The 24,657-nt window shown below is 45.1% G+C and overlaps 1 protein-coding gene across 1 annotated transcript in view; it reads left to right on the top strand.

The window, feature by feature from the left end:
- The first annotated feature begins 6,714 nt into the window (after positions 1-6,714).
- The window catches only part of LOC102456835 (zinc metalloproteinase-disintegrin-like NaMP), a 68,497-nt gene continuing 50,554 nt past the window's right edge, over positions 6,715-24,657 (top strand). Inside the window, exons 1-3 of the mRNA XM_075911070.1 lie at positions 6,715-6,896; positions 17,834-17,946; positions 20,220-20,296. Coding sequence (XP_075767185.1) covers positions 6,845-6,896; positions 17,834-17,946; positions 20,220-20,296 — 242 coding nt within the window. The 5' untranslated portion in view covers positions 6,715-6,844. The remainder of the gene's footprint in view (positions 6,897-17,833; positions 17,947-20,219; positions 20,297-24,657) is intronic.

Genomic DNA, 24,657 nt, shown 5'->3' with positions numbered 1-24,657 from the left:
GGACCCCCAACGTGCTGTCACACTGATGCACCTCCTCTCTTCTCCCACTCCTCCTCACCAGAGGCCTTAACGACTGGGTGATCAACTTCACAACTCCTAAACAGCCTTATTTGTCCTAAAGCTTCAGAGGGGTAGCTGAGTTAGTCTGTAAGGCTACGTCTACACTGGCCCCTTTTCCGAAAGGGGCATGCTAATTTTCAACTTCAAAGTAGGAATAAGAGATCCTCCGGAATAGGGCTTTATTCCGGAGGATCGGGTCAGTCTAGATGCTCTTTTCTGGCTTTTCTACAAGCCGGAAAAAAGTGGCGGACATCTTTATTTAAATCCCGCGGGGAATATTTAAATCCCCCGCGGATTTCCCTATTACGAAGTTGAAAATTAGCATGCCCCTTTCGGAAAAGGGGCCAGTGTAGACGCAGCCTAACAGGAAAAAAACTTAAAAAACAGCAAAAAGTCTAGTAGCACTTTAAAGACTAACAAAACATGTGGATGGGATCATGAGCTTTTGAGGGCACAACCCACTTCTTCAGACGACTGGAGTGTTGGAAGTCTAGATCCAAGAATAAAACGTGGGAGAAAGGCCAATTCTCACTAACAGACAACCCCCTAACCTGAAACAAATTCTTTCCGGTAACCACTCAACACAGTTACATCATAAGCATCCAGGAACCCACCCCGGCAATCAACCCTGGTGCCACACAACTACACAAGTGTTTTCATCACTGGACCCGAACACATCAGCCACCAAATCAGAGGCTCATTTAACTGCATATCGACTAATGTGATCTATGCCTTCAAATGCCAGCAACGCCCCACTGCCATATATATCGGCCAAACTGGACAGTCCCTACGGGAGATAATTAATAGACACAAATCAGATATCTGAAAAGGCAACACACAGAAACCTGTTGGCGAACATTTCAATCTTCCTGGACACTCATTAATGGATCTCCAAGTCACTGTTTTGTTTCAGACCAATTCCACAAGCCAAATACACAGAGAAGGATTGGAGCTTAACTTCATTCACAAGTTTAATTCTTATGCTAATGGTTTGAATCGTGATATCGGATGGCTCACACATTATCAACCAAGCAACCAATGAAGGAACAAGCCATACGTCTGAATTGTTCAGATGAAGTGGGGTTTCTTTGAGTGGAGGCAAACAAGTACAACCGTATTCATACCAGCTGAGGCTATGGCCCAGTACATTTATTACTTTAACTGTATTGTTTTAAACAAAAAATGTTCTCAGACTTCTATGCATATCTATAATGAAAACAAACAAATGCTTGGTTCATCGATAGCATTCTTCAGCCACAGATCTAAAAATGTTTGAAAGGAGGTTGGTCTCATTAAGTCCATTTTACAGAGAGAAAATCAAGGCCCAGAGGGTGGAAGTGGCTTGTACCAGGCACCCAGCAGGCCAGGGGCAGTACATTCCAGATCTCCTGCATGCCAACTCAACGGTCTGTCCAGTAAGGAACATGGTCTTTATTTACAGAGATACAGATTAAATATTTATATTTCTCACTTGCATAAGCCCTCTCAAATATCTTACCTCAACCAGACACCTTACAAACATGAATTAAACCATGCCACCACTCTGTGAGGCTTGCAGCTGTTAAAACAGGCACTACGTATGTGCACACGCCCTTCGCAATGAGGCCTCCTGAGGTCCCTGTGTTGATCACTCTTGCACGGTGTGGAGCAACAACAGCTGGGTACACCTCTTGCTTTATGTGGAGATAGTTCTCTTGCAGAAAGCAAACATTCTGGGTCCCCAGGCTAGAGGGCCCCTAAGTACTTACCTCCAAAGAGCATTCCTGTCTCAGGGTGTTGCATTATGACTTTGTCCCAATGCGGTTTCGTTCCTTACAGGCCTATTGCAAGAGGCTGGACCTTAATGGAGATGGGAGGGAACCATCCGCTCTGGCAGTGGTTCTTAAAGTGTGGTCCACGGACCACTAGTGGTCCATGGTCATCTTGCGGGTGGGCTGGGGGCTTGGAGCTCACACCCCCTGCAGCGGGGGTCTGTGCTGGTACTCCAGCCCCCTCCTCCCCCCGCTTCCCTCCCATGAGGTTGGAGTGCCAGCACTTTCTGGCTTCCCACTGCAGGAGAGGGGCAGGGAGCCTTACAGGTCGGATCTGGCTTGCAGAGGAAGGAGGCATCTCTGTGTGCTACTGCTCTCCTCCCCCCCAGCTGGGGGAATGGCAGTGCAGGAAACCACTCACCTGGAGGCTTTCTCTGCTGCTCCCATTGGCTGGAATCACAGCCAATGGGAGCAGCAGAAGATGGTGCCTGAGAGTGGCAGGAGGCACAGAGCCAGAGAAGTGCTCCCCCTTCCCCTTACATGCCCAGACCCTGCATCCCCCATCCCCTTTACACACTGCCTCCCACTGAGACCACTCATGCTCCTGCACCCACCTAGATCCACCCACCCCGCTCATGCACCCAAACTCCCAGTCAGATCCCCCATCCCCTGCCTGCTCCTGCTCCCGCTCCCAACCTCCCAGCCAGACGCACCCCCCAGCCTGCTCACGGTCAGACCCTCCCTCTCCAGGGGCATAGCGAGGGGAGCACAAGGGGGAGGGGCAGCTGCCCCCTGGGTGCAATGCTAGGGCAAATGCAGGGAGAAAGGCACGAGGTCTGGGACCACCTGGCCCCACTGCAGCAGCTGCGGCCACGTCAGACCCGCCCACACAGTTCTTCCTGTGCTCACCCTAGCATGGCACTTGGAGGCAACTGCCCCCCCGCCTCCTCCCTCTCTACACCCCTCTCCCTCTCAGCCCACTCCTGCACCCAACTTCCCAGTCAGACCCCTCACCCTAGCTTGCTCCTGCACCCTTCCTCCCAGCAAGGCTCTGCACCCGTATTGTCATCAGGGTGGTTGGCTGGTGGTCCACGGAAAGGTCTGCATTGAGCAGGGTGGGCCACGGGCCAAAACGTTTGAAAACCACTGCACGAGCAAAATACCGTCTGAAATTAGACAGGTCACATCAGCAGACACACATTGAATTGGAGGTTATCGTTGGCATCAACAATAGCATAAGAATACAATTGCAACTTGCCCGAATGCCTGGGTTCTATTCTTTGAATATAGGAGGGGCATAGACCTAGTCACCAGTGCTGGGGACTAGAAATCAGGATTCCTAGGATCTGTTTCATGTTCTGCTGCTGTGAGGCCCTTCCCTCAATGAAATACCTCAGTATTGGCCACTAGGAAATGGACACACTTCCCAGGGCTGAGGGGAGGCTTAATTAATGGTTTTTTAACCTCTATGAAAGAGGAACAAAGATATGGTGTAAAAATATTACACTTCAACTCTGCGAGGCCTCAATTCTGGGCCAAAGTTTTGGGTTCATGCAGCACTCACTTGAAGCCAGTGGATTTCTTTGTAAGCCACAGTGTTTGCAGTACCACAGGGTTTCCCAAACTTTTTCAGCTGCAGAGCTGCTACAGGGCCCTGGAAATGTGGCACACCCTTCAAATATAATAATTTTTAATTCTACAGGAATCCAAATAAATAGACAAAGGTTTGGAATTCCATTTTGTTTCTTGTCTATTTCTTATATATTTGTTTCCCTAAGAAAACTAACAGAAAATTTGTAACAAAATAATCGGGTCATGTACTTGTCATTCATATTTTCTCCCTGGATCCATCCGGTTGAGCCCAGGGCGCCATAGAGCACACTTGGGAAACCCTGCACTAACAGATCCCAAAGCAGGATCGGGGCCCAGAAGGGACATCTGACCCGTATGATCTCCTGGGAGGAAGCATTTTACATTTGTGACACTTTGTACAACAATGCTGTCACTGTGCCAAAGCTTGGGCTAGATTCTCTACAGCCTGCAAATTATGTTGTCACTTACACCCAGCGCAAAGTGAACGCAAGTATGGGTAAGTAATGGTGTCCCCAGCCTCTGTTTGTCAGAGGGTGGAGATGGATGGCAGGAGAGAGATCGCTTGATCATTACCTGTTCGATTCACTCCCTCTGGGGCATCTGGCATTGGCCACTGTCAGCAGACGGGATACTGGGCTGAATGGACCTTTGGTCTGACACAGTATGGCCGTTCTTATGTTCTTATGTCATGTTCTTATGTTCAAGGCGATTGCAAAATGGTACCATTTCAAGGTGGGAGAATTTTACACCCACCATGAAAAAGTATTAACTTAGTGAAATGACACTGTAAGGTGCCAGGCAACAGAGAATCAGGTCTTAGTCTTGGAATCAGTTTTTGTTAAATTACTATCCTCCATTGACAGACTCAGGCCAGGTCGACACTGGAGGAGAAAATTGATGTAAGATACGCAATTCCAACTTCAATGGTTGTGTAGCTGGAGTCGACATACCTTCTGAGATAGCCCCACAGTGGGAGGCCGACGGGAGAAATGCTCCCATCAACTTTCCTTATTTCTTGCGACTGCAAGGAGTACCATGGTCGACGGGAACACCATTAGCATTCGATTAAGTGGGTCTTTACTAGACCTGCTAAACTGAGCACCAGACAATCGACCTCTGCAGCATACATCTCCGCAGCAGCGAAGACAAGCCCTTACATCTTGCAATCAGCTTTGGCCGGGTCTTCCTAATCTTTGTGAATCTAGACTCTGTTAATGAAAGCTTAGCACATTGAGACTCACAGTCTTGATTGACAGACAGACAGACAAACCACTAACTCTCACTGCGTCTGTAGATTAAATAAATGTTACCAAACTGAAAAAACACAAAGATTAATATCTAAGATGCTTTAAGACAGACACTTACATATATATTTAAATACCTAATTAGGCTTGTTCTTCACGCGAAAGGTTTACTGGTGTAACTACTTTGGTTAGGAGATTAAATTTTTACCAATATAGTTATAGCAGGGAAAATAGCAAGTGTGGATACAGTTATCGACTACATATATATGAGAGAGTTTGTCTGTCTGTGAGCGAGCAAGCGAGTCTGTCTGTTCATCCATCTGTTTGTTCACAAACTTCTCCTAAATGGCAAGAGGTAGACCCACCAGATTTGGTATGCCACTTCCTCTTACCATAACCTAAAGCAAGGCAAGTGTTTGCTTGTGGGGAGGGGGGGAGGACAGGGAGGGAGAGCTGAAGCTCCCCAATGCATATGGGGATGCATAAAACCATATAGAAAAGAGACAACCATCAGGCAGGTGAAAAAGGCTGGCTGGGGGCATAACCCCATCCGGGACTGCCCCAGCCCTGATCCTTCCACCCCCCAGGCACCATATAGGGAGGATGGGAGGAGCTGCAACTCCCCCGCTGCCACATTTGTATGGGAACATTGCTGGCTGTTCCCCTTTGTCAGGGAGTGAGGGGAAAGTGCCCAGTTTGCTCCATCCCTTAATCCCAAAGCAGGGGGCAAACAAATATAGACCTGCCCAACCGGGGGACATGCACCCTTCCCCCAGCTGTGCCTGCTGCAGCAGTGAGAGAGGGCTGGGGTAGTCCCCTCTCCCTAGGGCAGCCTGCATACTGAGCCCCTCATCCTCAGCCCCACCCCAGAGCAATGATTGACATGAAGAAAAAAATGATATGAGTGAAGGACTCGAGCAATGCGGAGTGAGTCTTCTAGTGCTGTGTGGAGATGACTTGTAGGAAATGGACATGTCTTGAAGCTAACCTGGGGAGTTTGCACTGCTGTAGCTGCACTGGTATAGTTAAAGCAGTACAACTTTCTAGTGTAGACACATTCTCAGTGGCAGGGACTTAACTTTGGTTTTTCCCTTGTAGAAGTTTGACTTTGGGGCTCATTGTCTCTTTCCTGAATTCCATCTTCACTTCCCAATATTCCAAACCCTCTGTAGTTATGAATCTACCTCATCAGCCCAAACCGAACAGCACTCATGCAGGGGAAGGGACATGGGTTTATAAAATGGAAATGGTTCACAGATGGGGGCATTGCTTTCCCCTTTAGGGGACATCTAGACTACAGGCTTTTGTCGACAGAGGCTTTGTTGACTGATACTGTTGACAAAGCTTCTGTCGACAAAGAGCGTCTAGACTACATCCAGTTCTGTCGACAAAGCAATCCGCTTTGTCGATATGAGAGCATAGACGCAAAGGACAGTGTAGATGCAATAAAAAAAGGAGTTATTCCTCGCAGAATGAGTTTACTCCCGTTGACAAAACTGCCAAGTGCTGTTGACAGAACTCGGCAGTAGGGTAGATGCAGATATAGTTTTGTCGACAAAAGTGGCCTTTTGTCGACAAAACCCTGTAGTCTAGACACACCCTTATTTATTGCTCAGCACCCTCCCCTTCCTCACAAGTGAAATGTTAATCCGCACAGACTGAAACCGACATAGATGAAAAGGTGATTCAGTCAGGACCTGAAATCATGGTGGTGCTGAAATCCTCCAGAAATCGGTGGTGTATCTTTAACTCTCCATGGAAGTACAAGGTGGTCAACATTTCACAGCCTCTTACTTCTCCCTGTATTTACACATGCAGGCATGACAAAAGGAAAGTCCCCTGCCTTACAAGCAGCCCTGTCTATTTTCCATGAAATCAAACAAAAACAGTTTTAGAAAACTCCAATCCTTTTGGTGATGGGCAATCCGTTCTGCGAAATCATTTGAAAAAAAGCAGTCCCTACATATCACAATTCAACACCCGTGAACTGGCAGCGACTTCCGCATGCAGTGGTATTGTTGTAACTTGAAAATTGTGCAACACCTTCGGCAAACACTTCCTCATGTAAGAACAAGAATAAAGCAGAAGGACTCATTTGCTCTCTTTCACTGAAGAAGGCAGGGTAAGACATAGTGGGGGGAAATTAGAGGCCAGTGTTTCAGAAAGCAAGGAGATAGATTTCCAGTCTCATCTGAAATGATTAAAGTACTTCTTATTTCTACATTTTTGCTCCTTTCTCGGCACCAAGGTAAGTTTTTTGCCCCTTTTATCAAGTCAATGCCAAGTACAGTGGCAGATACATTTCTATAGCTTTTGTGAGCTTGTAATTATTAACAGGTAGGGCTGATAGGGAATACCCATGACTGTATTTGTTGTATTCATGTGAAATTAAGTCAGTGCTGACAAGCCGGTTGCTGAATATAGGGAATTTGGGTTTTGTTTTACTAAAGTTAAAAATTAATCAATGTGATTCTTGAGAAGGAGAGATTAGCAAAGAAAATATGTAACTGATTGAATAAACTCAACTCAGACTGGCTCAAACCTTGTTCCAAGAAAGTGAAGAAGCAGTTTTTCAACAACTTGTGCAAGATTTATCCAACTTGTATACTTGGTAGCATTTACAACATAGTGATAGCAAAAGAACTAATTTTATTGGCAATAAATGAACAGGTGTTTTCTACCTTGCAACTGAAATAGAATGATACACCCATAACATTTATGCGGCATCAGAATAATAATACTTTAAGATCGTCTACAATATGATCAAGTAATTATCCCTTAATATTAAATCCCTTCAATATTAAAGTCTATTTATTTCAGCATATTCTACATGATATGCCATACATTAGTTTTTTATGGGTATTCTTGCTTGCTTGCTCTTTGAATCACCCAGGAGCTGATTTTCGGAACATAGCAGGCACAAACATACATAGATTTGCACATTCACGTGACAGTCCTCTGGACGTCTTCAATGCACTTATATATTGGGTTCAGAATTAAATGGATTTGTGTATGGAATTATAAGTATTTGTGTGTGAAGAGTTCTGAAAACCTTCCTTTTGAGATTTTATGTATCTTTTCATATGTAAAACTGGTAGTATTAGTTCCTGATTTAAGACGGTTCAGAAATTGCAGTATTTATTTATACCTATTGCTAATTTTGTACCTGTTGTAACAGATCCAGAACACACCTTTTTGCTCAGAAAAAAACAAACCAAACCCTACTGAGTTACAATAATGCCTCAAGCAAAACATGATGGCTCCGTATATGCACTCTGAAAAACTGCACTAGGAACACTGTAAGACACAGTGCAAAATATAACTGCTTACTTAACACAGCCAGAATCTTGTAGTTGAGAATTCTCATATGGGATACATACCGGCTACGTCTACACTGGCCCCTTTTCTGGAAGGGGCATGTTAATTTCAGAAGCCGTAATAGGGAAATCCGCGGGGGATTTAAATATCCCCCGCGGCATTTAAATAAAAATGTCCGCCGCTTTTTTCCGGCTTTTAAAAAAGCTGGAAAAGAGCGTCTACACTGGCCCCGATCCTCCGGAAAAAGCGCACTTCAAATAAGATCCTCCGGAAAAGGGCACTTTTTCCGGAGGATCGGGGCCAGTGTAGACGCTCTTTTCTGGCTTTTTTAAAAGCCGGAAAAAAAGCGGCGGATATTTTTATTTAAATGCCGTGGGGGATATTTAAATCCCCCGCAGATTTCCCTATTACGGCTTCTGAAATTAACATGCCCCTTCCGGAAAAGGGGCCAGTGTAGACGTAGCCACCATGTTTACAAAAACAAATGTGTTTATCAATAAGTCTTGTCTTGATTAGAGCAAAAGTTAGATCAGGCTATCTTGTGAAACCCAGCCTAATTATAGAGCAAATGAAGCCGTAATTTTACTTGCTAAAATCATGCTCAAGGTGTTACCGTGAATCTGTAATAGGAAGTGCAGGTTTGGTTCAACAACCAGCCCATTCTCACTGATTAGTGCTCACTCCCAAAAATAGACTAAAGGGACCCATTGATTTCACTGAAACTATTTACATAAGGGAGTATTCTCACACAGGGTAGCTGCAAAATCAAACTCAGCTCTTTTGAAAATGGATCTGTAAGTGTCATGATGGGAGATGCTGTGTCCTGAGCACTTAGGAAAACCTGGCCTTTAGTTATGTGATTAAAGGAGGAGCTGATCTATTTTTGAAATTCTGGTCCCAAATGTAGGTGCTGAACCCTTGAAAATTTGTCCCTTAGTGTTTCCTGTAAGCTGAGAGTTTGGGTAGCCATGCAGGAGAGATTTAGGTGCTGTCCAACTGATTAGCAGAGCACCCACAGAACCCAAAACTGGCAACATATGTTTCTACTAGTGGTGCGCATCCACACCTGCCTCAGTACACATACAATTTATTCTGCACATTGATGGAAACATTAGAGAGAGCATTGCCTTAGGATAAAATTCACCCCCTGGAGCAAGATTAAAGGGGGCGTATGCAGTCCATAGACCTTGTGATAGCTCATGGGATTTTCAGGGACTCTGAGCACCTTCAATGCAAGTCACATGTACAGAGCATCTCTGAAAATCAGGTCACAATATACTGATGTTTTTCACATGCACAAATTGAAAAACTCTTCTAATTCCCCTTAATAAGCTCCTTGCTTCCCCACAGTACTTCTCCCAGGTTATATCCACACTGCCACCCTAGTTTGAACTAGGGTGGCTAATGTAGGCATTCAAACTTGCCAATGAAGCCCGGGATTTAAATATCCTGGGCTTCATTTGCATGTTCCTGGGCGCTGCCATTTTTAAATGCCCCATGGTTTGAACTACCTATCCGCGGCTACACGCGGCACGGACTAGGTAGTTCGAATTAAAGCTCCTTATTCGAACTACCGTTATTCCTCCTGCAAGGAGGTTTAATGGTAGTTCTAATGAGGAGCTTTAATTCGAACTACCTAGTTCATGCCGCGTGTAGCCAAGGGCAGGTAGTTCAAACTATGGGGCATTTAAAAATGGCTACGCCCAGGAACATGCTAATGAAGCCCAGGATATTTAAATCCTGGACTTCATTTGCAAGTTTGAATGCCTACATTAGCCACCCTAGTTTGAACTAGGGTGGCAGTGTAGACATACCCCTATATACTCCCATATACAGTGTAGACCTACTCCCATATACTTCATGGGATCGGCTCTCTTCAATGTCTTCATCAAGAATTTAGATACAGGCAGTCCCCGGGTTACATGGATCCGACTTACATTGGATCCCTACTTACAAACGGGGTGAGGCAACCCCGGCACTAGCTGCTTCCCCCCAGCAGACCAGGGAGACGCAGAGCGGCTTTTCTCAGCAGACACCTCAGCTTGAGAATAAAGGACTGAGGGAAGTGAGGTGTGGGAGAAAAAAACTGAGCTCTGGAGAAATGTTTGGCTAGAGTTTCCCCTACAATATGTACCAGTTCCGACTTACATACAAATTCAACTTAAGAACAAACCTACAGTCCCTTTCTTGTACGTAACCCGGGGACTGCCTGTATTGGCATTGAAAGTCCGCTTATTAAGTTTGCAGATGATACCATGCTGGGAGGGGTTGCAACTGCTCTGGGTCATAATTCAAAATGATCTGGACAAATTGGAGGAATGGTCTGAGGTAAACAGGATGAAGTTTAATAAGGACAAATGCAAAGTGCTCCACTTAGGAAGGAACCAATCAGTTTCATGCATACAGAATGGAAAGCGACTGTCTAGGAAGGAGTACGGCAGAAAGGGATCTAGGGATCATAGTGGACCACAAGCTAAATATGAGTCAACAGTGTGATGCTGTTGCAAAAAAAGCAAACATGATTCTGGGATGCATTAACAGGTGTGTTGTGAGCAAGACAAGAGAAGTCATTCTTCCGCTCTACTCTGCACTGATTAGGCCTCTGTTGGAGTATTGCGTCCAGTTCTGGACACCGCATTTCAAGAAAGATGTGGAGAAATTGGAGAGGGTCTAGAGAAGAGCAACAAGAATGATTAAAGGTCTAGAGAACATGTCCTATGAAGGAAGGCTGAAAGAACTGGGTTTGTTTAGTTTGGAAAAGAGAAAATTGAGGGGGGACATGATAGCTGTTTTCAGGTATCTAAAAGGGTGTCATAAGGAGGAGGGAGAAAACTTGTTCATCTTGGCCTGTGAGGATAGAACAAGAAGCAATGGGCTTAAACTGCAGCAAGGGAGGTTTAGGTTGGACATTAGGAAAAAGTTCCTCACTGTTAGGGTGGTTAAATACTGGAATAAATTGCCCAGGGAGGTTGTGGAATCTCCATCTGTGGAGATATTTAAGAGCAGGTTAGATAAATGTCTATCAGGGATGGTCTAGACAGTATTTGGTCCTGCCATGAGGGCAGGGGACTGGACTCGATGACCTCTCGAGGTCCCTTCCAGTCCTAGTATTCTATGATTCTATGATTCATTAGTACACAGACAGACAGACAATGTACTCGTGTACATAAGGGGAGATGGAAAAAGGCCATTTGGGTCATTTAAGACGTCTCCCCTGCCACATCGTTTATGTACAAGTATGTTCCCTGTCTCCAGCGTATTTTCCAGTGCTTTGCCTAGTCCATTCAAGATGCTGCCCGCTACAGCTAATCAAAACTTTCACTGAAATAGAAACTTTCCACAAGAATATGACAATCACAACTCAATTTCATTTTTTTTTAAATGAAGCACGATGACCTTTTCAGAACAAAGCAATTTCGAATGTATGCATTGGAATGCCCTTTCATTTCAAAACACAATTTATTTTATAGTCTAAATTAAGAGATTGCATTACATTTTTAAAAGTCTCAGAGGAGTCGCTGTTTTCATCTGTATCTGCAAAAACAACGAGGAGTCCTGCGGCACCTTAAAGACTAAGGGTATATCTACACTACAGGGTTATCTCGAAATATCATATATCTTAGGGTGTGTCTAAACTACATGGCTCCATCGATGGAGCCATGTAGATTAGGCTGATCGGCAAAGGGAAATGAAGCCATGATTTAAATAATCATGGCTTCATTTTAAATTTAAAAAGCTGATCAGCTGTTTGTCGGCTCAGCGCGCTAGTCTGGATGCTCCCGCGCCAACCTAAAAGCCCTTTATCGACCTCCCTGTTATGCCTCGTAGGATGAGGTTTACCGGGGAGGTCGATAAAGGGCTTTCATGTTGGCAGGGGAGCGTTCAGACTAGCACACTGAGCCGAGAAACAGCTGATCAGCTGTTTGTCGGCTCAGCGCAGCAGCCATTTAAATTTAAATGAAGCCGCGATTATTTAAATAGCAGCTTCATTTCCCTTTGCCAAACAAACAAATCTACATGGTTCCGTTCATGGAGTCATGTAGTTTAGACATACCCGTAATAGCTTATTTTGAAATAATGCATCTACACACAAAATGCATTTCAAAATAGCATTTTGCTCTTTCAAAATAGTGCGTCCACACTGAGTAGACTCGGAATCGCATTTAAGGCTGGCCAGGACCAGGTCCAGCAGGGCATCAGGTCAGGGGTTACTTTGTGTGGCTGCTGCCTGAGGCTATCTGAGGCCTGTGCTTGAATGGACCCCCCCCCCGGACAGCCGGTTCTCAGGTTTCCCTGCTTACTTGCTTACCTCGATGAGGGACAGTAAAGCATTTTGTTTCTGCATGCTCTGGTTGCCCTCACTTGGGACACCACAGCACTATGCAACATGGGCACCTGCCCCTGGGCACTCTGGTGCTTCTCGTGGATGCGTTGCTGCAAGCCTGGCTACACTTTCTGCAGGCTGCCTTCTGGGAGATCCATCGGGGAGCTGTCCATATCCAGGAGGCCCTGCGGGAGAGCTTCCACCCTGAGGAGCACTAAGAGCCTCCCTGGTCTGCCCCACTGGGGCCTCGTGCCTCATTCCTCCCTCACATCCTTCCACTTACCCCTCCCCAACCCCCCTTCCTGATGTCAAATAAAATACCCGTATTTTCATGAACACAAATGCTCTTTATTTAACAAAAACTGGGGGATGGGAGGGAGGAATGAAACTCTGGTGAGACTGAGGAAAGGAAGTGGGAGAAGGGAGAAGAGAGGGTGGGAGGGGAGGGAGAAACCTGGGAGGAGGGAGCTGGAAAGGCGAAGCAAGGGGAATAACAGGGAGGGGAAGCTCAGGACTCAGGGGTGGGGGGTCTCACTGGATCACCTTGATTTTCATGCAAAACTGCTCCTGGGTTCTCATGTGGCCTTTGGTGGCCAGGCTGGCACTATCCTGCCATAGACAGCTATGTTCTTCTGTCTAGTGCGGAGATCATGGACGTTGGGGGCATCCCCCCCAAACCTGAATGAAGTCCATGATCTCCAACCTGGACCAGGAAGGCGCCTGCCTTCTCCGGGCCTTGGCAGGCTCCTGGGAGCTGGCAGACTGCTCCTGGGGAGCAGTGGAGGGCTGGCTGCCAGTGGCTTGCTGGCTCATGGGTCAGGGGCAGTGACTGCTGGCTCTGGGCTGGCAAGCTTGGAGCTGGCACAGACACTGTGGTCAGAGTCAATCCCTTTAAGGGCTTTGGGGAGGAGGGAGGGAGAGGAGTGCTCTTGGTTGAGGCTGGAGTGGCCACCAGGGCACCCTGGGAAGGCTGGAGGCCCCCTCTTTTGATATAAGTGTCTACAGAGCACTTATTTTGAAATAACTATTTTGAATTTGGCGTTATTCCTCATGGAATGAGGTTTACCAAATTCGAAATAAGTGCTCTGCTATTTCGAATTAATTTCAAAATAGCGGGTTGGCTGTGTAGATGCGAGTAAAGTTATTTCGAAATAATGGCTGTTATTTTGAAATAACTTCGTTGTGTAGACATACCCTAACAGATTAGTCTTTAAGGTGCTACAGTCCTCTTTGTTATTTTAAAAAATCAAATCAGAACAAAACATTTCAACTTTAACAACATGGCAGGTGGTGACTGAACCAAAACAACCCCTCCCCCAAATCACTTTGTGGGAAATTTTGAACTTTTGTTGTTTTTCATTTCAATTTGGACCCAGAAGCTACAGACATGCATTTTAGTCCCGTATATTCTAATGCTTACCCACTCTAGTGATCCAAATGAAGATGCTTCCATGCTCCAGACAGGAATATCAAGAGCTTGCATCTCATATCACTGGTCGTGATCTGTCTAAAACAAGAGAGTGGCTGTTGTTCAGTACATCACTTATATGACCTCTGCTACCTCAAAGCTTGTTGAAAGGGAGATCAGGATACGTAGACATAATATAGGCGTAACAGATTCACAGCAGCCACTTGGGATAGGAGTAGACTCATGTATATTGCCACATATGTGTCTAGTAATGACCAAGGTCATAAAGGAATCAGTAGCAGTCCCAGAACAATCAAATTCTTCCTAAAGGAGCCATCTTAAGTCTTGCGTACACTAATCCTTTCCTCGGTTGATCTACCCTATGCAACTTCAGCTATGCAAATATGAGACAGTCATGCAAGACGGTATCAAAAGCCACTAAAGTCAAAAGCTATTCCACATCTACTGCTTCCTCCATCCTCAAGCTTGTTACCCTGCCAAAGAAAGTTATCAGATTGGTCTGACATGATTTGTTCTTGACAAATCCATGCTGACTTTTATTTTATGCCTTATTATCTTCTATATGTTTGCTGATTTATTGCTTAATTATTTGCTGTTATCTTTCCGGGTACAGAAGTTAAGTAGACTGGTGTGTAATTCACCCCTTTGTCCTTATTTCTCTTTTTTTTTTGGTAGCTTGGCACTACATTGGCCCTGCCCTTTTCCTGCATGTAATACATGTAATGTACTAAAAGATCACGGGGTTACCCAGGAAAGGCCTGGTGGAAAAATATTTAGAGTGAACACACATTAGCTGGCACTGGTATATAAAAGGCACATGGATGCCACATACCTGTGCAGCTTGACCAGCAATTATATTTTTTTCCTTCCCCCACCCCACCCCCCCACACACTCAGAAATAATCACAAATTACTCTGGCAACCAGCATTCCCTCCAAGCCTGTGTGACCATCTAGGAGAGATTCCAATGAAACGCAGCTAATTAGCAGACCACCCATAGGTAGGTTTGTGTTTCTACTGGTGGTGCACATTCACACAGGCCTCAGTGCATATAAAATTTATTCTGCACATGGATAGAAAAAATCCGCATAGGATGGAAAAGATTAGAGGGAGCATTGCAGTTAACGTGAAATCAATCAGATTTTTCAAAAAGACTCGGGTGCCTCGAGACAGATGTGCTGCCCCATTCTTTCTTCTGTGCGCTGCTCCGAGGTGTGAGTTTGTGGAGGGTAACAGAGGGATCTAGAAGCAAGATCACATCTAGCCAGACCTACAGGCTTAGCTAATAATTGGACTGGGTTCCCACAGCCAAATCCACAACGCACATCTGGAATGCAATCTGCTCCCCTTGCACTGGGCTCAGCATCATACCTAACAGGGGCAATTGGAGCCCCGAGAGGGGACAGAAGGCCCACGCTGAGATAAAAGCACTGACAACATGGCCAGGACCAGACAGCCCAAGAGGAGCATGAGAAGGAATGAGGAGGGGCTCTGCATAGGGAAGGTACAATTGCAGCCCTTGGGCAATGTTCTCTGTACGATGAGCATTTGGGCTGCCACCCAGGAGAGATTCCAATGCCTCCCAGCTGATTAGCAGAGCACCCACATCTGGCAGCACGTGTTTCAATCGGTGGTGCACATCTGTATGGGTGCAACTAGACTACATTCCTCTTTCGAAAGCAGAATGCAAATGAAGAAAATCGAAAATGCAAATGAAGCGCAGATTTACAAATCTCACGCTTCATTTGCATAATCGCATCCGATTGCTTTTTCGAAAAAGGTTTCTTTTTTTAAAAAAAAGCAGACTAGACGCAGTTCTTTCGAAACAAAACCCCGTTTTTGAAAGAACCCTTATTCCTGAAATAATGAGGTTTACAGGGTTCTTTCGAAAAAGGGTTTGTTTTTTTTCAAAAGAACCTCGTCTAGACTGTTTTTGTCCAAAAAAGCAATTGGATGCAATTATGCAAATGAAGCGCGAGATTTGTAAATCTGCGCCTCATTTGCATTTTCAATTTCCTTCAATTACATTCCTCTTTCGAAAGAGGAATGTAGTCTAGACGCACCCCATGTGTCTTGGTGCACATGAGAAAATTAATTCCGCATGCAGATGGAAAAATTAGAGGGAATATTGCCCCTGGGCCCACCTCAGCTATGGCTGAAACCACCCATTTTGCTGAAATCCACCCAAAAAGAGCCATGGTCCTTCTCTCATCCGCTCCTCAACCAGTGAGGATAGCCAGATGCTCTGCAGGGGAAGGCAAGAGGAGAAGGATAGCTTGCTGCACCCTCCTTCATACAGTCCCCATCCATACCTGCTCACCCGCCCCTCTGACAGCCCCATGCCCTTACCCCAAAGAACTAACCCTCCTAGAGCTACCACTGAGCTGATGCAGTCTGAAATGCCCCCTGGGTAAGTGCCTATCCAGGTACAATCTGACCCTTCATGAGAACGGCAGCTCTCCCATGTACGGGAGGCAGTGGCCAGGTATTGCAAAATGTGCACAGGCTGATGTGTTGACTAACAATGAGGCTCACTGATGACTTAACTGGTGTTCTTGTATTCTGGCAAGAGCTGTTAGCTGTGTGCACATCTGTTCACAGCTGTCAGCCTGTCATTACCCAAGTTTCATAGCCTCAGGGTCTTTTTGCATGTAATTCACCCCAGGCTTGGATATCGCCAGGGCTTTTGTGTGATTCTGTAGAAAAAATGAATACCCTCAAGAGGTGTTAACTAATGAAAGATTTGCCCCACCCAATGGCCATACTAATACATATGCTTTGAATATTCATAGTCTACAGACTGACACTTGGAATACGCAAGTGTTACCCACGTACCTCATATGATTCACTGTTCCATGCAGTGGCACCAGACCACAGCCACAGATAAGATCAAGAGACCTCTACAACCCAGGCTGCGTGCCAGCTGGCTTTATAGCTCTAGCTGTAGAGGCTCCTATACTAAGGTCCTAGGTTCAAATCTGCCTGGTGGTGGTTACACAAATACCTGAAATGATTCCTCCCCCCCCCCCCCCATAACAATTCTCTTTGAAAGGTTTCTGACTTTGGCATAAAAAGACTCCCATATTTGGTTTTTCAGTGAAAATCCATTTTTCCCCCTCCAAAACATAACTTTTTTTTGGCAAAATCTACTCTTGTGACAAGCCATTTTCCCTAGAAAAAGATATTTTAATGGGAATTTTTCAACTTGCTCTAATGAGGAGGAGCAGAACAAAATGGCTAGATCATATGCCCAGAGATCTGGCCTCTTGGGTTTTTCTTTCAGCTCTGCCACTCACTTGGCTGTATTTTGGTTAGTCTCAAACATCCCGCAGGTCCACTTGTTGTTTTTCGAGTTACAGACTAATATGGCTGCTCCTCTGAGATTTTTTTTCCCACTGATTGTTCAGCCTTGTGCAACTTACTCTTTCTACACCTAAGTTTACCCACCTGTAAAATAGGGCTAATACTCATATCTGTCTTGCAACCTGCGCTCTGCATTTTGTGTACCTTTTTCCGATTTTTTTTCGAAAGAGGTTTTTCTGAAATTTGGCCCATCTACACTGGGCCAAATTTCGAAAAATCCCCCTTTCAGAAGATTCCTTCTTTCTCGTAGAAAGAGCGTGTTTGCTCTTCCGCAAAAAAAAAAAAAAAAAAAAAAGGCACAAAAGCAAATGCATTCCCTGGACATGGAAGAGTTTTTCCGGGGTACTGGAGGTATCCCGAAAACCCCCCGCAGTCTAGACGTACCCTAGATTTTAACTGTACCATACCTGTAGAGTTAAAGTTAAAATCTTGCACCATAGTTGAGTTTAATTGCCATACAGAAGGAATTCTGTGTTCATTTGTACAGCTTTCTGTAACAGAGTCTGCAAATCATTAATTCTTCAGAATCATCTTACCTGATCGGCAGCAGTTACAAAACAGGTGAATGCAAAAGTAGAGGCGACATCTTGAAAATCTAGTCCAGCATGTTGGTCCACAAATCAAACAGTGCTAGACTAGAATTGTATGAATTGCAGGACAATTACGCAAAACAATGCAGCCTTTAGACACTGTGGAATTTTAAAAAACGAAAAAAACCCATTTGTTTTGACAAACCTTTTTGTTTCCCCCAGGGACTGCACAAAGGGAATTACTTGGGGTGAAGGACTACGAAGTGGTATATCCACAGAGACTACACGTATTGCATAAAAGAGATGCAGCAGGAAACCACAATCCCAGCAATGGGGTAATAAAGGGCGCATTTTTTTATTTGTTTGCATGACAATGGGATAGTTCTGCCTTGGGTCAGAATGTACTTAACTTTCAAGATAAGGTAGATCCAGATACCAGCTCATACTAATGGAAGAGAATAACCAGGCTGCTGAGTCCTTCCCCTGCAAGGGCAGGCCCTGACAGACACACAGAGAAGTAGGTGGCAAAGTGTAAGTGTCCGTCTCCTAGCTCAGCGGTGGGCAATAATTTTTGATGGGGGGGCAACTCCATGAATTTGCTATGAAGTTAAGGGCCGTATTCTTCCATGCTCTTAATGAAGGATGTGTGGCATCTGGGTTGGAGGTTGGGTGCAGAAGGGAGCTCAGGGTAGGGACGGGGTGCAGGGTCTGGGAGGGGATCTGGGTGAAAGAGAGGATTCTGACCTGGAGAAGAAGTATAGGAGAGGGGGCATGGTTTTGGAGGGGGTTGTGACCTGGTGCTGGGGTACAGGATGGGGTGCAGGGGCTTGGGTTGTGACCTAGGACAGGAAGGGGTTGTGCCCTGGGGCAGAGTTTCAGGAGAGAGTGCAGGGGGTTGGGTTGGGTTGTGCCTGGGGGCAGGGGATTGGAGTGTAGGACCTGGGAGGGATATGGGTGCAAGAGTGAGGGTGCAGAGGGTTTGGGTTGTGACGTGGGGCAGGGGTTCGGAACGGGAGCAGAGGGTTGGGGAAAAGGAGGAGTGGAGGTACCAGAGGAAAGCTCTAGCCAGGAGGAACTTACCAGCATCCCAGCCGGACTCTCAGGCAGGCTCCCTGCATTCCGCACTCCCACATGTCACTCAACGTGTCTGGCTGCGAGGACCATGTGCTCTCCACACGCTACACGCCTCGGAATGTGGGTGTGTGCTTCACACCCGGGCAGCTCCCATTGGCTGGTTTCTGGAAACTGGGCAATGGGAACTGGGAGATTGTGCTGGTCCTGGGGGGACGGGGGGGGCAGCATATGAAGCCTCCCCCCAGGGGCTCATGGCACTCAGAGAAGCACACAGTCCCTGACGCTGGCTGATCTGAGTGTCATGTGGAGGCTCGGAAGGAAGGGAGGTTGCCTGAGGCCCCTGCTGGTTGGCCGGACCCGGCAGTTTGGTGGGCCGGATCCGGCCCCTAGCCCTAGCACAGCTCATAAGCATATGTTTATTGACAGTGTAAACAAACTCATTAGTCAGCATGAATAGCTCAAAAGTACAGTTCAGTGGATAGTGGAAAACAGCTGAGTAGACCAACCTAGCATTCCAGAGTGCTGAGATTTTAGCTCCATCTCCAAATCTACCTGTCCGGAGGTGGAAGAAACTTGTGGTTAGGGTTCTGGACAGATTCCTAATCCTAGATCTGCCATCAACCTTCAGGCAGATGCTGAGTAAGTCATTTAAGTTCTCTGGTTCTCTCTTTCTCCATCTGTAAAATGGGTCAGTGACCGAGACTGTCCTTTATAAAGTACTTTGAGACCTCGGGTTAAAGGCTCCAAGAAAGGGCAGCATAAGCACATGCTTAATGTTAAGCACTTTCATAATTACCACTACGTAGGCACTGCACAAACAGTGAGTAGTAGACAGTCTCTTCCTCGACACGTTTGCAATCTAATAGACCAGACTGACAAAGGGTAGGATACAGCACACTACTGGGTTCAGTTAAGGCAATTCAAATGCTTGAAGTTAAAAACATGCTTGAATGAATAGGGATAGGATTATTCACATGCTTAAAATTAATCATAGTCTTAAGAGTTTTCAAAACTCGGTCTTAAGTGAAGCATTGTCCCCTACCAAAGTCAGCAGAGATGTACAGGTACCTTTGAGAGCAGACGTTAGATTTTAGAGCTCCATTTATTAAAGTAATTTAAAAACTGATTCAGGTTGAACCTCTCTAGTATGGCGCCCTCAGAACCTGACAGGTGCCGAATTAGAGAATTTGCCGGATTATAAGAAGTCAATATTGTCTAGCAACATTACCGAGGTAAATTAGAGCTAAATAACAGCTGAGTACGCTGGTGGCTATAAAACAACTTTATGGGACAGCAGGAAACTTGGCCACACCCACGATAAGTGGACATCTGGCTAACTCAAATCATGCTGGACCACAGATGTTGCCGGATCACAGAGTGCCATACTAGAGAGACTAGTGCCAGACTAGAGAGGTTCAGCCTGCATTTATTTTATAACGACCAGAGGGTTTATTGGCATGGGGAAGTTGGCATCTCAAGACCAGTAAGGCTGCTACTTATTATAACCATCATGATAATATTCCAATATTTGCAGGCGAAATATGATGACAGCATGCAATATGAAATTAAAGTCAATGGAGAGAAAGTGATACTTCATCTAGAAAAAAATAAGTAAGTTCAATCACTTTTCCTTTCTTATAATGTGCTCATTCTGTCGCCCAGATCACTAGAAAGAAGGTGCATAGGATAAAGTTTTCAGAAGCAAATGGGACTTAGGCCCCAAAGACAGAGCAGTATTGGAAGTTTTAAGATCATACTGGTGGCAGCAGAATAAAACCTGAATAGAACAGAACAGATCAGAATGGAACCAGTGGTGCTTGGGTGACACAACCCCGAAACAGATACAAGCCACTGCTAGAATTATAAAGACAAGAAGATATGCCACCCATAGAACGTAGCTGCTGCTGCATTCTGTTGGACTCTAAAACCTTGGTTGCAGCAAACATGACTTGTGATTTAATGGACAGCAAGTCACTTCCCTGATTTGTGCCTCAGTTTTTCCTGTGTGTAAACTGGAGAGAATAACACTGACTTACTTTCAGGGACGTTTTTCAGGTATCTAAAAGGGTGTCATGAGGAGGAGGGAGAAAACTTGTTCATCTTGGCCTCTGAGGATAGAACAAGAAGCAATGGGCTTAAACTGCAGCAAAGGAGGTTTAGGTTGGACGTTAGGAAAAAGTTCCTAACTGTCAGGGTAGTCAAACACTGGAATAAATTGCCCAGGGAGGTTGTGGAATCCCCATCTCTGGAGATATTTAAGAGTAGGTTAGATAAATGTCTATCGGGGATGGTCTAGACAGTATTTGGTCCTGCCATGAGGGCAGGGGACTGGACTCGATGACCTCTCGAGGTCCCTTCCAGTCCCAGTATTCTATGATTCTATGTTCTTATCAGCCTCTTGTAACTTGAACAATCCAATTCACTATTTTTCCTCTCTTTTTTCTTTCCCCCACTCTCTTCCCCCTTGCCTTCTTTTATTTATTCTTGGATCTGGACTTCTAATACTCCAGTCATCTGAAGAAGTAGATTGTGCCTATGAAAGCGCATACCATCTACATGTTTTGTTAGTGTTTAAGGGGCTGCTAGACTATTTGTTGTTTTTTAATTTTTTTCAGTTACAGACTAACTCGGCTATCTCTCTGAAGCTTCTAGGGATGTTGTGTGTTTGAATTTTTAAAGAATCCTGAGATTCTCAGAAGGAAGAAATTACAAAAACGATAGATAGATAGATAGATAGATAGATAGATAGATAGATAGATAGATAGATAGATAGATAGATAGATAGATAGATAGATAGATAGATAGATAGATAGGGTAGCACTGGTTAGTTGGTTACCCTCTGACAACTACAGCTACTGTTACTGCCCATTTATAAGTCATACCTACCTCTACTGCTATCTTTGTTCTCTGGCTCTTACCCATTTATCTAAGTTAACCTTTTGTTTATTGTCTGACTCCTAGATTATTGTGAGTCAGGGACTGTCTGTGTGTTATGTTTGTTCTGTGTCTAATGCAGTGGAGCTTTGATTCCTGTTTAGGGGGTGCATGTTCTCTCAGAATGGAAAAATATAAGAAGAGTAATCTGAAGAAACAATCCTGAGGCTATGTCTAGACTGCATCCCTCTGTCGGCAGAGGGATGCAGATTAGGCAGGTCGACATTGCAAATGAAGCGGGGATTTAAATATCCTGTGCTTAATTTGCATAAAAATGGCTGCTTTTCGGCTGACTTAGCACTGTGTCAGCAAAAAGCGGCAGTCTAGAGGAGAATCTGTCGAGAAAGAAAGCCTTTTTCAACAGATCCCTTATGCCTCCTACAAGGAGAGTTACAGGATCTGTCGAAAAAGGCTTTCTTTCTTGAGAGAGCCCCCTCTAGACTGCCGCTTTTTGCCAACAAAGTGCTGAGACTGCAAAAAAGGCAGCCATTTTTTATGCACATTAAATCCCCACTTCATTTGCAATGTCGACCTGCCTAATCTGCATCCCTCTGCCGACAGAGGGATGCAGGCTAGACATACCCTGATAGTTTACAAGTGATCAGACTTCTAAATTGTGAATTAATATTGCTGGTCCTGGATTTGAATAATATTTCACACAGTATCGGGTACACTAATGGCGTGTGTATTGGGTCAGTATCGGGTACACACCCTATTAGTGTACTCCATACTGAATGAAAAATGAAAAGAGGAAAAAAACATCTGGGACTGGGTGCTTAGTCTATACATATAATGTATGCAAGGCACATACAGAAGAGGCTATAAAACAAAGTATACAATAAACACTACTGGACCGTACACAGCAAACATGAAATAACATGTGCTCATTATTTTGCATTGGCTAAGTGTGTCTTTTGAGTTCTTCATGTCTGACATCATGTCAATTTGGGTCCATTTTAAGTGGTGTGTTTTTAAAGGTTGTATAAATGTGTTTTACAATGGCAAATGGTTTATATCCACAAACAAATAGAAATGATAAATAAATGTTAGGCCCTGCTTTAACCTAATCAAAATATCTGAAGGCAGCAGAGGGAAAAGAATTGGGAAGCCTTGTATCTGGTAGGTTCCTTTCTTTAAAAATATGGTGGCCCTTTGAAATTGCTCACCGAGATTTGGAACATCGAATATAAGCGGAGGTGACTTCAGTGGGTCCACTCTGGTGCTTTGGTGGACTAGGACCAGACTGCTCGGAAAACTGCAAAATTGAGGCATTGGTGACCAATGTGCAGGCGAGCAAGTCAGAATGCAGAATGAATGCAGTGTGGTCAGTGGGTGCTGATTTAAGAGAATGTATTCCAGCGATCTCATGCTCACATATTTAGTTTCTGAGGGGTAGCGGTGTTAGTCTGTATCTGCAAAAACAACAAGGAGCCTCTGGCACCTTAAGGCACATCTACACAGCAAGCCGTTATTCTGAAATAATTTCAAGATGGCAGACTGCTTACTCTGACTTCTATAACCCTCATTTCACAAGGAGTAAGGGAAGTCAGAGGGAGAGTGTTCTTTCTTCGACTTCCTGCTGTGTTGTCAGCACCAAAAGCTGAATTAAGCTATTTTGACTTCAGCTACGCAATTGACATGTTGAAGTTGCGTAGCTTAATTCAACTTTTGCCCTGCAGTGTAGATGTGCCCTTAGAGACTAACAGGTGTATTTGGGCATAACCTTTTGTGGGTAAGAACCATGTTGTCAGATGCATGGAGTGGAAATCACAGATGTAGGGAGTTGATGGGGAGGTGTGAATAACAAGAGAGTGAAAAATGCCTTTCTAGAGAGAGAACCATTCTAAATCCTTATTCAGTCCTAATTTGATCATGTTAAATTTGCAAATGAATTGCAGCTCTGCTGTTTCTCTTTGTAATCTGGTTTTGAAGTTTTTTGGTAAAAGGATGGCTACTTTTACATCTGGTAGGCCAAGTCTACATTAGACCCAGAAGGTTGGGTTAAGGTACACAACTCCAGCTACGTAAAATACATAGCTGGAGTTGGCTTACCTTAACCCGAGCTTGGGGACATCTTCACAGTAGGAAGCTGATGGGAGCAAATACTCCCATCAGCCTCCTTTACTCCTTGTGACTATGAGGAGTACTGGCACTGACGGGTACCATCCTCAGCATTCGATTTAGTGGGTCTGTGATGTAGTGGAGGGACGGTCCACTCGCTGGTCGCTATGCTTGGGATGTCGGCTGTGGATGACCCCTACTGGTCTCTGTCTGTAAGCACTGCCCAGCGGGGGGTCGCCCTGAGGGCTCCCATGTCACATCGACAGTGACCCAACCGGAGTTGGGAAGGAGTTGGGACAAAGGAAGGGGGTGGTTTGGGAAGAGTCAGTCTTGACTAAAGAAATGTGAAGAGAGGAGACTAAGCAGAGTGCTGGGAGTTGAGGGGCCTATGCACCCCTGCCCAAGGGGGTTGGGGCTGCCAGCCCCTGACTCCTTATGTACACACCACGTCTATGCTGTGCTGTATGCTGAAGAAACAATAAACCCGTATTCTATTAGCTGGCGGAGTCACATCTTGCTGCTACGGGAGTGCAGGATCGGGGGTACCCGACGCGCTGTCAGAGAGTCTTAACTAGATCTGCTAAATTGAATGCTAGAAGATTGATCTCCAGCACATCAGTGGAGTTGTGGCCTTAGTCAGTGTCCAGGGAGGTTAAAGTGTTCTCCTGCTGGTTGTTGTGTGTTGCCTTTCTTGATGCCTGATTTGTGTCTATCCTTTGATGCGGAAACTGTCCAGTTTGGCCAATATACACGGCAGAGGTGTTTGACTATTTTTGCATCTACATCTTTTGCATACATACATCTTTCTAAATACAGATACATTAAGAGGGGGAAAACAATCACCCTTAACTGCAAACCAAGTACTGTATGGATTTTTCCACGGGTTAAAGTTTGACAAAGTTATGAATAACTGCAAACAGAGGGTAATAATCCAAAGCATTGATTAGTCCCTAAATGTATGTGTGTCTGTACATAGG

Source organism: Pelodiscus sinensis, chromosome 28 (genome assembly GCF_049634645.1).
Source record: "Pelodiscus sinensis isolate JC-2024 chromosome 28, ASM4963464v1, whole genome shotgun sequence".
Classification (NCBI taxonomy): Eukaryota; Metazoa; Chordata; order Testudines; family Trionychidae; genus Pelodiscus; species Pelodiscus sinensis.
The sequence above is the reverse complement of the archived record's forward strand: the minus strand, read 5'-3'. Positions and strand labels throughout refer to the sequence as shown.